We start from the raw sequence: 14,893 nt of genomic DNA, 5'->3' as shown, positions 1-14,893 counted from the left end.
CAGTTCTGAATATTCACTGGAAGGACTGATGCTGAAGCTCCAATGCTTGAGCCACCAGATGCAAAGAGCTAACTCGATGCTGAGAAAGACTGAAGGCAAGAGGAGAAGAGCGTGACAGCATGAGATGCCTGGGTGGCATCACTGACTCAATGGGCATGAATCTGGGGAAACGAGACGGTGGCGGGAGGGAAGCCTGCCGTGCTGCTGTCCATGGGGTCAGTCGGATGTGACTGAGCGACTGAACACGAGCCAGCGCCGTGCAGAGTAGGCCCACACGGGGCACTGCCTGCCCAGGCCTGGGAGCCACGAGCTCGCCATGTGTGTCCACCAGGTCCTCCCCAGGGGTCCTGACAACCTGAGAAAACACCATCCCTGTTCTCACCACATCCAATTACAGCTCCAGGAAAATCAAGACACACACGAATTCTGTTTTGTATTGAAACTGTTATTATTTGCAGTAAAGAACTGCGAACTATCACTAAGAGTGAATACTCTTCAGTAAGCCTTTCCCAACACACACGAGACAGTCCCCTCTGGTCTGTGGTCCCCTGTCCGGCACCCCTGCTGCCGGCTGAGCAGAAGAGACCCCGTGTGCCAGCGGGAACAGAGACCCCCAGCTCTGCCTGAGGGACGGAGAGGGGGAGGAGACAAAGGGAGACGAAATAACTTAGGTGGACGACACCCAGGGGGCGGGGTGCCCGCTGCCGGGCGGGTGGGGGCTCCTGGGAGGGAGGCTGCCCCCACCTGAGCTCCCAGCCGGTCTGCACTCCTGGGTGGGACACAGGCCGTCGGTGGGGCCCGAACGCAGGGTGAAGGTGGCAGGTGGCCCTGGGTCAGCGTGAGCAGGTCTGGGTGTGCCTCACACCACAAGCGGAAGGCTTGACCCTTGGGCCCCAAACCATCTGAAGCTGCGCTGACCGGGAGGGAGGCCCTGACGAGGGGTGAGGTGGGGGGTGCTCCGGAGGCAGCGGGCGAGACAAGCAAGCGGCAGCAGGGGCCCGTGGCCTCCCCGGGGCCCGGCCGGGCGGCACTGCTGCCTGGCACGCGCGCAGCAGCATCTGTGGACCCGCCCGCCGGCCCCCACGCCTCTCCTCCCAGTGTGGGACGCCTGCCGTGCTCCTTGGCGCCTTTTCTCACAGCACCCTCACACTGCGTCTTCAGAGCCTGTCTAGCGATGTGCCCAGCGGCAGCCATGTCCATCATGGAGCTTCAGACGGCTTTAATTCCAAGATGAGCGGCCGGGCCAGGAGGGCACGGGGCACCGGGCAGGGCTGGCAGTGTGGCGGGAGCGTGCGCCCAGGGCTTCCGTCACGCGGAGGCAGCTGGGCTGGGGCGCTGGGCGGAGGGCAGCGGGTGGACGAGACGCGGCGGCCAAGCGCCCCTGCAGGGCTAGTGAGACCATCCCCACCTGCAGGACTCTCAGAGGGACAGGATCTCAAAGTCTTCGTCTTCTGAGTCAAAGAATCTTTCCAGTCGCTCCGCGTCAGAAGAATCTAGGAAAAAGACAAACCCTCGGTAGATGCAGGAGCGGGTCACTCAGTCTGGGGCATGGGGCTGAGGGTCAAGTGCCCGAGGGCGCACAGGCCTCATCCCACATCCCACCCGCGTGCCCCGCGAGGAGCACGTCCTGCCCAGTGCCCGACTGTCAGGGCGGCCTGGATGCAGATGGGGGCAGGGCAACCGAGTGCCCAGCTGGGGCGCCCTGCTCCTGCCGGGGTCTGAACAGGCAGCAGAACCCAGCGCTGAGACTCAGGGACAAGGACCCCCCACAGGAGGGCGCCCAGACGCACCACGCGGGCCCCCTCTGCACGAGCTCCACTCACACTGGGAAGGTGCCCCCAGAACCACGGGGCTGTAGGGACCGAGCCCCAGCAGCTGCTTCACCGCAGGAGGCCTAGCCTATCCCGGCTCCCAGGAGCCCGGGGAGCATGAAGTGGATTCACGTGCTGTGCCCCCAGAGGTCCCTCAGAGCCCCAGGGAACTGCGCCGGGGCTCAGGCCAACGTGAGAGGCCACAGCTCAGCAGAGCAGGCCCTGGGGAGGCAGGGGAGGACAGCATCATGCAGACGGCACCCCGGCCCGAGACCCTGGGCCTCTGGACTCACCTAACGACAAGTTGAGGACGTCGGGACAGGCCAGGTGGGAAGGCTGCTGCTCCACGAGCTCAAACATGGGCAGGGCGCCTCCCAGCAGGGACAGCTGTCGACAGACTACGCATCAGGCCATGGCGGAGGGAGGGCCAAGCGGAGGCAGGACCCACCAGGCCAGGCGGCCTTCCTGGGCGACCCCAGGGGTGGGAATCCCAGGGGACCTGTGACCCCAGTGAGCATGGCCGGGCACCCGGGGCAGGCAAGGCAAGTGTGGCCCGCACAGGGCGGGGCAGCTGAGCGGGAAGCGGGACCCCAGACCCCCGACCAGCCTCCAGCCCGCGCCCCACGGGCCAGGAGCCACCACCGACCTTTCTCACTTGCTGACACCAGTCGTTAAAGTCGTCCTCAGTCTCACAGAAGAACCCCTGCAACCAACACCCACCATAAGCAGGGCTACCCGGCAGGCCCTCAGGTGCACCCTGGACACGCCAGGCCTGCCTTGCTGTCTGGCTGCAGTGCCCACCCCCCTCTGCCCAGACTGAGTCAGACCCAGCCTCGTTCTCGCGAGCTCACAGGCGGGCTCCTGCGAGACCCCTGCCCATGCCCTCCCGGGGACCACGGGCCTCTGGGAGTGACCCAGAGCCACAGGCAGTGCGTCTGGGGTCGCCCCTTCTCTGGACCAAATGCCTCGTGTCCACAGCTTGGGTGACCCGTACGTTGTTCTGATTTCTAGGGGTCCCTGCTGCTGCTGCTGCTAAGTCAGTTCAGTCGTGTCCGACTCTGTGCGACCCCATAGACGGCAGCCAACCAGGCTCCCCCGTCTTCTCCAGGCAAGAACACTGGAGTGGGTTGCCATTTCCTTCTCCAATGCATGAAAGTGAAAAGTGAAAATGTACTCAGTTACATTTTCGGTTACTCAGTTGTATCCAACTCAGCAACCCCACGGACTGCAGCCTACCAGGCTCCTCCATCCACGGGATTTTCCAGGCGAGAGTACTAGAGTGGGGTGCCACTGCCTTCTCCAAGGGGTCCCTGGCCTCCCGGAAATGTATTCTGAGCCGAACCAACCCTTCCCGCCTTGCCGTCAGCAGAGTGTGAGCGAGCAGGTGCATTCTTAGGGGCCACCCGGCAGACACAGCAGCTCAGAAAGTGAGCCCGAAAGGCGTGGGGCGGGGAGCCCGAGGAGGAGCGGGGGCGGGGCCAGGGCCGCCCTGCGCGGGCTCTGAACCGCGTGACATCATGCTAAGCGAAATTACGGAAACGGGGGGCCTCCCTCCTGAGGCAGCAGCAGGACAGCGCTGACGGCGGACACGGGGGACCCACCACGGCGATGGACGGGTCGAGCTCCGTGATGCTCATCCTGCCGGGCGGGTGCTGGCAATGGAAGCTCTCGTCCGGGACTGGGCAGCGGTCAGCGGCCGCCACGGCCGGCTGCGTGGTGTGGGGGTCCAGGTAGATGAGCTCCTCCCCTGGGTGGGTGGTGGGCGGGTCAGCGAGGGCAGGGCGGCCCCACCGCAGCCCCCAAAGCCACGCTGGCCTCGCGGAGGCGGCTTCATGTCCAGTGGCGAGGCGGGGGCGGGGGGGGCACCCTGAAGACCACCCACTTCCTTCAACCACAGCAGACCCCCCACTCACCAACATAGCCGATGAAGTAGTGGGCACTGTTGGGCTTCCCTCCGATCACCCCCAGGGACTGGGGCATCCGGAAGCAGTGCTGCGGGGGGCAGGGCTGTGAGCAGGGGCTCCTCCCCGCAGGGCTGTGAGCACAGCCTCGCAGAGCTCGGCTCCCGACCCCGAGGCGCAGTTCCTTCCAGGGAGCCCCAGGCGGGGTGGCGGGACGGCAGGGCCCAGCCGCGGGTGGGGCAGGCAGCTGTGGGGGAGCAGCCGGCACGAGCAGGGCGCAGAGAGGGGATGGCTGGGGGCTCCGGGGAGCAGCCCCGGGCGCAGGAGGGGAGGGGCTGGCACAGACCCACCTTGAGCGTGCCCGCGTAGGCCGCGTTGACGTCAGCCAGCCCCAGGCGCAGCGGGATGAGCAGCACCAAGGGTCTCCAGGGCGCCGCGCACCCGCCGCCCTCGGCCCCCGCCGGAAAGCCGTTGCAGTGCCGCTCGGAGTCTGCGGGGAAGGCCTCAGCCCCAGCACAGGGAAGGCCGCTCCTGCACAACCTCCCTGCAAGAGGCAGACTGTTCTCAGGGGCTGAACGGGAGGAGGCGTGAGTCCACCGCCAAGACACAGCTGAGAACAGTCCAGTGCGTCAAGTACAGCTCCGACCTGGAACCTGAGCCAAAGGTAACCGTGCCACTACAGGGAAAAAGAGCGCACGCTCCCTGCGCGTGTGCAGCTGGAAACTCTCACTGTGAAACGCGGCAGACACGCAGCAAGAGAGCACTCGCGTATACCTGGGAAGCATGGTGCAGCCAGCCCCGCGGAGCCACCAGCCAGGCGGACGCAGCACTGACCGCAGGCCCGAGGCCCCCTCAGCAAGCACAGCACCAAGTGGAGACGTTTCTGCTTTTTCCTCCGTCTAAACACACCCGCTAATCCCTCAGGGAACAGGTGCCCAAGACAGGAGCGGCTCGCACACCCCACGCGGCCCAGCCTGCGCCGCGCCCTGACAGGCCCTGCCTGTGGGCTCCAGCCGCGTTCAGACCGTCAGCGCATCTGAACTCTGCTCTTCCCTCAGAGACGGCAGGCGGACCACGCCTCTGCCTCCAGACCTTGTGAGCCCCGCTGCTCCTCGGACCTCTAAACCTCTCGAAGCGTCTGGGGGCCAGGAAGACGCGGCGCACTCCTCACGGGGCGGCAGAGCCCACGCAGGCCTAGCACACGGGCACCCAGCGCCCCCCGCCCCGCCCGGGGCCCACTCACTCACTGACGTCCGCCATCGCCACCGTGTTGTCCATGGCCACGTGCACAGCCAGGGCGCTCCAGGTGTCGAAGACAGCCAGCTTCCTGCCGGGGAGCGGGGGACACCCCAATGAGCCTGCCCGGCTCGAGCCTCCTGGCCTCTGCCAGCCGCGGCTGTGCAGGGGAGGTCGCGCGAGCAGCCGTTCAAGGGGCCACTTCCCAATCAGGCCAGTACACGGGCAAGAGTCAGACGCCAAGCCCAGACCGTGCCCAGCCTGAGGCAGCCCGGCCACCCCAATCAGCGCAGCCCCGCGCCCCGCGAGACGCTGAGCTGACAGCACAGTGGGAGGCACCGCGCTGGGCGGGCGCCTGTGGCCGAGGCGTCACGGCCCGACGGGAGGGGACTCTGTCTAATCTGGGGGCTCTGCAGGGGCTCCCAGGACCCAGATGGGCACACCCTCACTAGAAACAGATTCCGACCCCTAAGACCACTCGGCACGGTGACCTCCGAGGACCCTCCTGAGGGTCCTGAAGAGGCTGAGAGAGGAAGAGGCCCCTCACTCCCTTCAGCAGCAGAGGCCCAGGCGAGCCCGCGCACGTACTTAAGGACCTGGGCGACGGTGTTGGGCCCGTACCACTGGCCGATGGACTTGCCCTCGCCAACACCCATTTGTGCTGCAGGAAACAGAGCTGGTTAGCGACCCTCGCCCCCACGTCCCGAAACCCCTCCCCCTACCCGGCTGAGAGGCCGGGAACACTGGCCAGGAAGCCTGCCTCACGGCAGCTCCTAACTGGCGCCAGGATGCACCACCGCCGCCCGCAGGGACACCCTTCTCTTCAAGGTGCGCCCCCTCGGACCCCGACCCCTAGCCCCATCGGGGGAGCGGACTGAGGTGGCACGCAGCTCGGTGAGCACAGAGCTCCGCTCCCTCCACGTGGGTGGAGGCAGGACACTACCAGCTGGCCTAGACGGCGGGTGTCTGGACAGGCAGTGCCGCCATCGCGGGTGCCGAGGAGCAGCCTGCAAGGCCTGCGAGCTGCTGTTCACCAGCGCCAGGCTGACAGCACGGGAGCTCGGGCAGAGAGGTGCACGGAACCCCCAGCCCTCACCACAGAGGCGCCCTCGAGGCCCGCGCCGGGCGGGCCGCGCCCCCCACCTATCTGGTGGATGGAGTAGCAGCTGTCCTTCCTGTCCAGGAACGCCTGCAGGACGCGGCAGTAGCTGTCTGGCTGCCTCTTCCGCTGCGTCCACCTCCAGTCTACGGGGGAAGACACGCAAGTTCAGTTTCCCCAAACAGAGGCAGGAAGCCGTCATCGTTATAAAGCACTCAAAACATACGTGGTGCCCAAACGTCCTGAGAAACCCCCCGAGTGGTAGAACCGAGTTCTTCAGGATTTCAAAAATACACATGCCAACACATCAAACCAGATCCACACAGAAATGGAGACTGGTTCCGTGCTTTAAAAATGGCTTCTGAAACACAAACGCTTCTGAGTGTCTTCAGAGCCACTTTCTTTAATCAACGAAAACTTGTAGGTTGTTACAAAGAAAACCCCGCAGCCCCGGGAGTGTGATGGTGATGCCCCCGAGAGCGCGCTGACACGGGGAGACTCACCGCGGCCCAGGTGCCGGCACAGCAGGGCTTGGGCGAAGATCATTTGTCCACACCTCAGCATGCAGCCCCAGCCCGCGTCCGAGGTGGGGCCGGTGCCCCCTGCCGTGGAGGGCGAGAGAGGCGCGCACCGTCAGGCCCAGGCCGGGCCGCGCGGCTCACTGCGCCGACAGCCCGCCGAGGGACACGCCCTCACTCCCCTCATCAGGGGCCGAGGTGTGAACAGGTCTCAGAGAAACAGAACGCCCAGACACACGCGAAGAGACCTCAGCCTCACAAGTGAGGCAGAGTGGGGGCGGCATCCCCAGGTGTGCGCCAGGCCCCGAGGTGGAGGCGGCAGGGCTCGCAGACACGCAGCGGACAGAGCCTGCCCCGGACGGCGGGCTCAGAGCGGGCCGAGGCGCCTCGGCAGCACGCGGGTCGCCCCACCGCGCATGGCGGTTTCGTGCGGCGGTCAGCAGCACCGACCACGGCCGGGAGAGCCGCCGAGCGCCCCCGACGGCCGCTCGCGCAGGCTGCCGCCAGCTGCCCTGCCCTGGGGCTCAGACAGCACCGCCCGCCCAGCGGCTCCAGCCCCATCGGGGCCCAGCAGGAGCAAGAGAGCGCCTGAGATGTCTGACAAGCCCGCCACAGGACCCGGCCCCCGGACAGGGAGGCGCCCCCGGCTCCCGAGCTCTGGGCACAGACGGCAGCCCCCTGAGGAGGGAGCTGATGGAGACTGGGCACCAGGGACACAGGGAGGAGCTTTGCCTTGCCCTTCAGGGCCTACAACCAAGAGCGGGACCCGTGAGGGCAGCTGAGGGGTGCGACCAGGGCTTCCCAGCACCCAACCCACAACGCCACCAGCTCCAACCTGGGCCCAGCACGGAGGCCCAGAGCCTCCAGGAGCAGAGGCGGCCTCAGCACCAAGAGGGGCCACACGCTTCCTGCTGCGCTCCGCTCTGTGCTGCCCACACCAGGCATGGCTCATCGCCCAGGCCCCAGGCCCCGGGGAGCAAGCGCAGCTCACTGTCAAAAGCATCCCCGGCGCAGCAGGGCCGGGGCCCTGGGCTGCCGTCGAGCTCTGCAGCCAGCAGGCTGCCTGAGTGCGAAACCAGGGACGAGCCCAGGTGCTGAGCTCTACGCTTCCCGCTCGAAGCACTCCTGGGGCAGGCGGCACTCACCAATGGCTGGGAAGTTCTTTCTGTACGTAAACCACAGTCTCGACGCCACATCGGCCAAGATCTCGTCCTTTTCTAGAGGGTGAGAGAAGGGACACGCACACACGGTGGTAAGCGCCCAGACCCGTGTCTCAGGAAATCATAGGCAACTCACCGTCATGCCGCTCTCTGCAGGAGAGCAGTACAGCTCGGCGGGGCCATACCTGTGAGGACACTGTACTTCCTCCCCAGGATCCAGACGGGCTCCGAGGTCTCTGGGAAATCCTCAAACTCAGCGAATCGGAGCGTGTCATAGGTCAGAGTAGCTATGGAAACCAAAGACACACTCTGATGGCCTTTTCCTGATTTTATAAACGAGGATCAGAGATCACGTACAGCGTCTCCGTACAGAGAGCCCACGTGGAGTTCGGGGCCTCCGCGTGGCCACCACAGGGAGAAGGGGGTGCTCGGCGCTGGGCAGCAGGGGCCAGGCCCAGGCACAGAGGGGCGGGAGGAGGGGCCCGCACAGCAGAGGGGCCGCCTGCAGTGCACGGGGCGTGGGTTTGATCCCCGGGTCAGGAAGACCCCCTGGAGAAGGCGTGGCTACCCACTCCAATATTCCTGCCTGGAGAGCACCACGGACACAGGAACCAGGTGGCTACAGTCCACGAGGACACAACTGAGGGACTAACACTTTAAGCCCCTAACTGTTTCAGACTCAAACCGAAGAGACAGACGCACACGGGCCCAGACCTCCGTCTCTGCACGTGGGGCTGATCTGGACGGCACACAAGGCGGAGCAGCAGCAGTCTGGCCGGGCAGCAGGGCGCCACTCCAGGCGCCAGCACGGGGCTTGGGGCTGCGGGCGCCCTGGAGCCTGGGGTGCACCCCCCGCTCCCCACCGAGCTGTGTGTGCACTGTGTCCGCCTGCAGCCCACCCACCGCGCGGCTTCAAAGAAGCCGGAGCCTGGTGGAACACCCTCCCTCTGCCCTGGGCTCCCAACGCGGCAGCTCAGCCGCCGCCCATGGGGCATCCCGGGCACCCTGCTCCCCGCTGCCACCTCACCAGCTCCAACAGCGCCCCCACCCCCTCCACCTGCACCTCCACTCAGCTCTCCAGAAAACCAAAGACATGGAATGAGCTTCTCCCACACGTGACTTTATTTTTCAATGACAGCCCTACCTTTTGGTAAACAACAGTTTACTAAAACAAACAATCCAAAGGCCACAGGACGGAAAGCATCAATCAGGTGCAGCCTCGCGCCTCCCTGCAGGAGCCGTCTGGGCCAACTCACCTGCATTTCTTTGTCCTGGCGCCTCACAGCGTCCTGCCCGCATCTCCAGCCCCAAGAAAGGCGGGCAGAGGGGCACAGGTCCCTGCGGAGCCCTCACAGCTGGCGGTGCCCGGGCAGTCAGCCTCCGGGTGGGGAAAGCTCCTCGCCCGTCACCCAGAATACGTGAGAGGATGCCCTGCAGCACAGCTGGGACGCAGCCCTGAGCGCTTCCCGAGAAGGGCTCACGAGAGGCCCGCACACAAAGGGCTCCAAGGTCGGCGTGCCAACGTCAAGGACGGAGGCACGCGGTCTGCTGACCCTGAACGGCTGCACTGCTGCTCAACCAACCTGCACCCCAGGGCTGCGGAGGGCACTCGCGACACCACACGCCGGCAGCGAGAGGCCCTGTGCTCAGCAAGCACCAGGAGCCCCCGGCGCCGGGGCCAGCCCTGCCTCCTGCCCATCGCCCGGAACCCCATGGGCACAGAGGGGCCCTGCGCTTCCACAGCGGCTCCTGAGAGCCCGGGGCGAGGCTGCCCTGCTCTGAGGGCCTGCTTTGTCCGCGCGCCCCCCGCGTCCATCAGGCTGGCTTGCGATCAAGGATGAGTAACTTAACCTCCAAGTTTCTCTCTAGCCCTTTCCATGTAGGGTTATTTGTTTGTGCACGTGATTGTAAACACCGAGCAGGAATAAGCTACAGTTCTGTCTTCTCAAAGAGAGAACACATCTGTGTCTCTGCCTGTGGAAGCCATCCTCACATCTTCAGAGGGCACGGCCTTCTCAGACCTCAAGGCTTACACACCTGTGGACTCACGCCCGCCAGGATGACTCCAAGGGTGCAGGGCCAACAGGACCTGTCTGATCTCAGCCCACAGCGCTGCAGGGCAGTGACGCTCACCCTGCAGGATCAGAGCCCAGAACCCGAGGTGGCCCTGCCCACTAAGCCGTGGAGTGCTCCGAGGGCAGCGGGACGCGCACACATCAGAGGGCTCTGGGATGCTCTGGAGACACCAGCTCCCAGCGAGATGAGCGAGGAAAGGAGACACAGCTGTTCTGACGCCGGTGACAGCAGCTGCCCGCATTGGGCGGGTTCTCACCCAAGGGACATGGGAGGAAGCAGGCACGGCCCTCAGGGTAAAGGCACCAACTTTATAGGCCACACAGCCAACTTCAGAGGGAAGGGGAAACACGTGTCCTCCCTGTTAACATGTCACTGAGTCCCCCGCCGTGACTAACAACATTACAGGCTGGGCAGCCTTGCAGTCTTCACTGCCCGAAGCTCCTGAAGGAACCACGTGGGCAGGAAGCCGCCAGGCTGGGCAGCTGCGGGCTGACAGGGGTCCCGCAGCCCACACCTCCCACTCCTCCTGGAGGCGGGACCTTCTGGGCACAGGTCACGGCTCCTGTGACGTCGGCTTAGGACACCCCAGGCCCGGCTCCCCTCCCTGCACCCTGCGGTCTCAGCCCACGCCCTTCTCCCCTACGCCAGTTAGCTCACTGGCAAAGCAGGAGCCAAAGAGAGAAATGGGTCAGCACGCGCAGCGAGGCCCTGGCCCTCCGGCGGGGGGACGGGGAGGGCAGCACACCCATCTCCACAGTCTGAGCTGCGACACCCAGGACAACGTCCTCCAGAGTCAGCCTGGTCACCCAGGTGATCTGAGCAGCCCTGGCCCGGAGAACAGGCTCGCCCCCAGCGCCAGCACGGAGTCCGCAGACTTGCAGCTGCAGCCAGAGGGGCAGAGCCAAGGGCTTCTCAGCCTGGGGGGCACGGGCCAGACCCCTGCCCCCGGCACCCGCCACGAGCCCCTGGCAGCCCCTGACCTGAGGCTCGGCCTCTGCAGGGAAGGAAGGACAGACCTCTCCGAATTCCAGTCACTTCTGCTGCTCGACTTTCTACTGAGATCTGACTCTGGAAACAGAGAACCCACCTGCTGGCCGACACACGACTCACAGTTTTGAGCCTCCATTTCTTCACCCAGCAAGTAGGGCGAGCGGCCAGCTCTGCCCACGGGATGAGATTGCAGGCTGGAGCCAAAGACGTGGGACCCCAGACCGCCTCTCAGCACCTCCTGTCCCCTCCCCGTGAGCTCGGGCCGTAAGGCGTGTCTGAGGAAACTCAGTCGCCCTCTGCCAAACTGAATGCCACTGCTGTTCGTTTTCAGTATTGATTTCGCCAAAGTATGTTTCCGTGCTTCTGGAGGGCAGAAAACACTGCAGAGCACAAGGTCAGCAGGGACTCCAACAGAAACCCTGACGCCTTTCCATTCTTAAATGGGCGCTCACAATCGCTAAGCCTCACACAGACCGATCCACAAGAGGAGTCCATCCTCAGAAGTTCCTGCACTGACTCGTCCTCAGACTGACCAGCTCCACCGGCTCAGGACCAGCAGTCTCCACACTCGGCCCGGAGGGCGCCTCGTCCCACAACACAGACCCGCAAGGGGAACCTCGGGATCCTCGTCCATGAAGCTCACACGCTTCCTGAGCTAAAAGGAGCCTGGCTTCCCAAAGAATGCCAGTCTCCAGGTGCTCGGGTAGTGACTCTGACTTGAAGTAAGAGGACACAGTAGAAGCAACACCCGTGCCATCCACTTTGAGAAAGAAGGCTTTTACAAACATTTTTTTCTACCCAGTCACCTCTTCCTCCCAAGGGTGTCCCTGATCACACCAGGAAGAGAAAGCAGAAAGTCCACTAATAGGAAGGCAATTCTATTTTTAAATGTTTCAATTTAATGTTATTAACATGATTGAAAAATAGCAAACGGTGCTCAATAAACTTAACCAGATGACTTGGTCTCAATTGCAAAATAACTCAAGCAGGGAAAAGCACAAAAATACACACCATTAGAATTCTTTAGAGTTTAGTGTAACGTACCACACGTCAAAGACGTTTTCCCAAAACGTGTATGTTTCTGAAAGGTTATATTTTATAGATACGTGTTATGCTTTGTAAACATGTGTCATGCATGCTTTTAGAATAAAACCAAAAGGGTGTTCCCTTCTTTTCTTCCATACAAAAATGCTTATGTCTAAAATCACAAGTTTGCAAGTAGTTTTTTTTCAAATCCCGAATAGTTTATATGAAAATGCTGGCATTGGAAGGACTGATGCTGAAGCTCCAATATTTTGGCCACCTGATGCAAAGAGCCGACTCATTAGGAAAGAGCCTGATGCTGGGAAAGACTGAAGGCAGGAGGAGAGGGGATGACAGAGGATGAGGTGGTTGGATGGCATCACCGACTCGATGGACATGACTTTCAGCAAGCTCCAGGAGTCGCTGATGGACAGGGAGGCCTGGCTTGATGCAGTCCGTGGGGCCACAAAGAGTGGGACACGACTGAGCAACTGAACAACAACAGTTCTCAATGAAGAGATGAAGCAAGGGAAGGAGATCAATGGAAGGAAAGAAAAGCTGGAACTTCAGGGGCACCAGGACACTGCCCCGGGCACCCTAGTGAACACAGCGGAGAGAACGGCCTCCAGCTGGCCCTCAGTGAGCCTGCCTGCCCTCCTCATCCCCTACGCGTTACACCAACGCGAGGATTTCCGTTACACACAAACCCTGCAGCCCGGGACCACCCACAGGGCAGGACCGTGTGCATCACCAGCAACTCAAGTTCTGCTTCTTCCATCACCAACCACCTGTCAGACACAGGCAAAGCCCAGAGATGAAGCACAAGACACCAACTCTGTCCTCAAGGAGCCGACAGCAGGTCAAGTCCAGTGCCAACCAGAGCGGGCTGTGAGGACGGGCCTGGGGTCTGACCTGCCACCCGCAGCCCAGCAGCAGCCCTGGGCCTCCAGTCCCACCTCCCCTCCTACTCGGGCCCTTAAAGACCTTGCCCAAACCGGCCCCACACACTTCTACCTCCAGCCCAGGCCTCCGCTCTTCAGCTCCAGGCCCGCAGACCCGAGGCTCCTTGGACGATACAACACAGACATCTAGCAGGTGCCTCACTCTCACCCCCTGCAAGACCCACCTCCTAACATCTCCCTAGTAAGCGGGGCTCCCCAGGTCTCCCCGCGTGCATTTCCCAGCTCAAGCCATAGACCGCGGCATTTCAAACCCCTCTCAACACGTGGCTGGCCTTCACACTTCCCACCACCACTGTCCTCCTTGTCCCGACCTGCAGAGGTACCAGATTTCAACCCCCTCTCCCCACGAGGACCCAGCCCTCCAGGTTCTCGCCTGGCTCACTGCAGCGGCCTCCTGACGGGCCTTCTGCTCCTCTGCAGCAGAGCAGCCAGTGCAAGTCACATTACTCCTTGAAAAGGCCCCCAAAGCAGCCCCGTCCCACTCACATGCCCACGAGCCAACAAGGCCAACAACCAGACCCTGTCACTGCCCCGCCTTCAGCTCGCTCAGCCCCACCCGCTGCGCCCTGGCCACTGCCGAGCAGGCCACGTGCCCTTCCCTGCACTGCTTTCGAGTCCCAGTCAAAACTGGCTGCCTCTGTGGTGAGATCTTTCCAGGCTACCCTGGTGATTCCAACTGCCTCCTGCTGGGCCCACAGCACTCTGCCACGAGCCACACCGTGGGTGTCACATCTAACATGTCAGTCAGCACACACTTTTTCTCTACTTCGTTCACATCTCTAGTCCCAAGATGTAGCACAATGCCGGACACAAACCCACACAGTAATAAACACAGCTATTGAACAGATGACTGTAAAAACCACCAGAACTGCATAATGTTTGGCCAGGAAGGCGGAACCTGTAAGGACTCTGGGAATCAGGGCAGGCTGGACATTAATGACCCCAAAGGACGCACAGCGTCAGGTCAGAAAGAAAACTGACCTACACACCCTAGACGTTTCTGTCAGCATCAGCAGAGGCCTTCACATGCAAACAGCTCTGCTTTGAAGCAGGGATCAGGGTTCCATGAAGCCTCCATCATGTGCTTCCACATTCAAGGTAAAACGACCACCATAACACCGTGCTTTCCACCGTAAGCGAGTCTCTCGAGGGATAGTCTTAGTAAGTAATTCTATTCCTCCTCCCATCCAGGGGAGTAGTCCTCTTTTGTTTTAAACAGCTTCACAACACATCTGGTTAACATCACATTTGGGGAATCATGGCTACCATCTCCTTCTACTACCTAACACGTTGAACTAACAAGATGCCACAAGTCACTGAAATATGGGCCATAAAGGTTTATGTCACAGCTTCCAAATTGAGAGTCCAGTAAATGCCCATTGCAGCTGCTGTCCAGGAAGAAAAAATGAAGCAAAAACAATGTCATCCAGGATGACAGGGGGAATTAAGCCAGAGGAGAGTCTGTACCGCTGGGAGGGTTCTTAACACAGATCACTTCCTACAGATTTTATAAAAGGAGTAACCCTGCTGTGGGATGGAAAAAGAAGGCCTTTCAAGGTGTAAAAATCCTTTCAAGGATACTGCACAAAGATCCCCAACAGCGTGGCAGCAAAAATTAAAGAAGTGTCTCCTCCACAGCAGAAACAATGAAAACACACGGAAACAGCACACAGAAACACACGGATGCGCGCACACCCTCCCAGCCCAGTCCCCACACACTCCGCATCGCTGTTAGGCTCCCAAGAAGTTGAGACACGATGAGGCGGAGGCCGTCTGTCCTTTCAATCACGGGGAACGCTGGGATCATTTATTGGTTACTGAATTTGAAGAAGAAAACATGCGTGCGTCGTGAGTACTGAAGTATGCCGCTCGCCTGCAACCTACCCACGTAACTTTGTGAGAGTTGAGGTTTCCCCTTCTTAACTCCGGGCGTGGGGGGGACAAAAGCCTCCCGCCGCCGCGCCAGAGACCGGCTTCGCCTGCCCCGCCGCACCGCCCGGCGGCCCCCGCCCGCCGCCCCTGCTCGTCCCGGCCGCCGTCGGGCCCCCGGGAGCGGCCGCCGGGGCGCCAGACACGCCGACCCGGACCGGGCTGTCAGCGCCTCGCCGGCCGCCCGC

At 62.3% G+C, this 14,893-nt stretch overlaps 1 protein-coding gene across 1 annotated transcript in view; it reads right to left on the bottom strand.

Moving 5' to 3' along the window:
* Window positions 1–434: 434 nt before the first annotated feature.
* The window catches only part of ATG4B (autophagy related 4B cysteine peptidase), a 21,396-nt gene continuing 6,937 nt past the window's right edge, over window positions 435–14,893 (bottom strand). Inside the window, exons 2-14 of the mRNA XM_040231981.1 lie at window positions 10,889–10,891; window positions 7,911–8,012; window positions 7,711–7,782; window positions 6,551–6,649; window positions 6,092–6,193; window positions 5,537–5,609; window positions 4,960–5,039; window positions 4,063–4,256; window positions 3,725–3,803; window positions 3,413–3,558; window positions 2,458–2,514; window positions 2,105–2,198; window positions 435–1,493 (exon numbers count right to left, since the gene is read on the bottom strand). Coding sequence (XP_040087915.1) covers window positions 1,420–1,493; window positions 2,105–2,198; window positions 2,458–2,514; window positions 3,413–3,558; window positions 3,725–3,803; window positions 4,063–4,256; window positions 4,960–5,039; window positions 5,537–5,609; window positions 6,092–6,193; window positions 6,551–6,611 — 960 coding nt within the window. The 5' untranslated portion in view covers window positions 6,612–6,649; window positions 7,711–7,782; window positions 7,911–8,012; window positions 10,889–10,891 and the 3' untranslated portion in view covers window positions 435–1,419. The remainder of the gene's footprint in view (window positions 1,494–2,104; window positions 2,199–2,457; window positions 2,515–3,412; window positions 3,559–3,724; window positions 3,804–4,062; window positions 4,257–4,959; window positions 5,040–5,536; window positions 5,610–6,091; window positions 6,194–6,550; window positions 6,650–7,710; window positions 7,783–7,910; window positions 8,013–10,888; window positions 10,892–14,893) is intronic.

Source organism: Oryx dammah, unplaced genomic scaffold, assembly GCF_014754425.2.
Source record: "Oryx dammah isolate SB20612 unplaced genomic scaffold, SCBI_Odam_1.1 HiC_scaffold_28, whole genome shotgun sequence".
NCBI classification, from domain to species: domain Eukaryota; kingdom Metazoa; phylum Chordata; class Mammalia; order Artiodactyla; family Bovidae; genus Oryx; species Oryx dammah.
The sequence above is the reverse complement of the archived record's forward strand: the minus strand, read 5'-3'. Positions and strand labels throughout refer to the sequence as shown.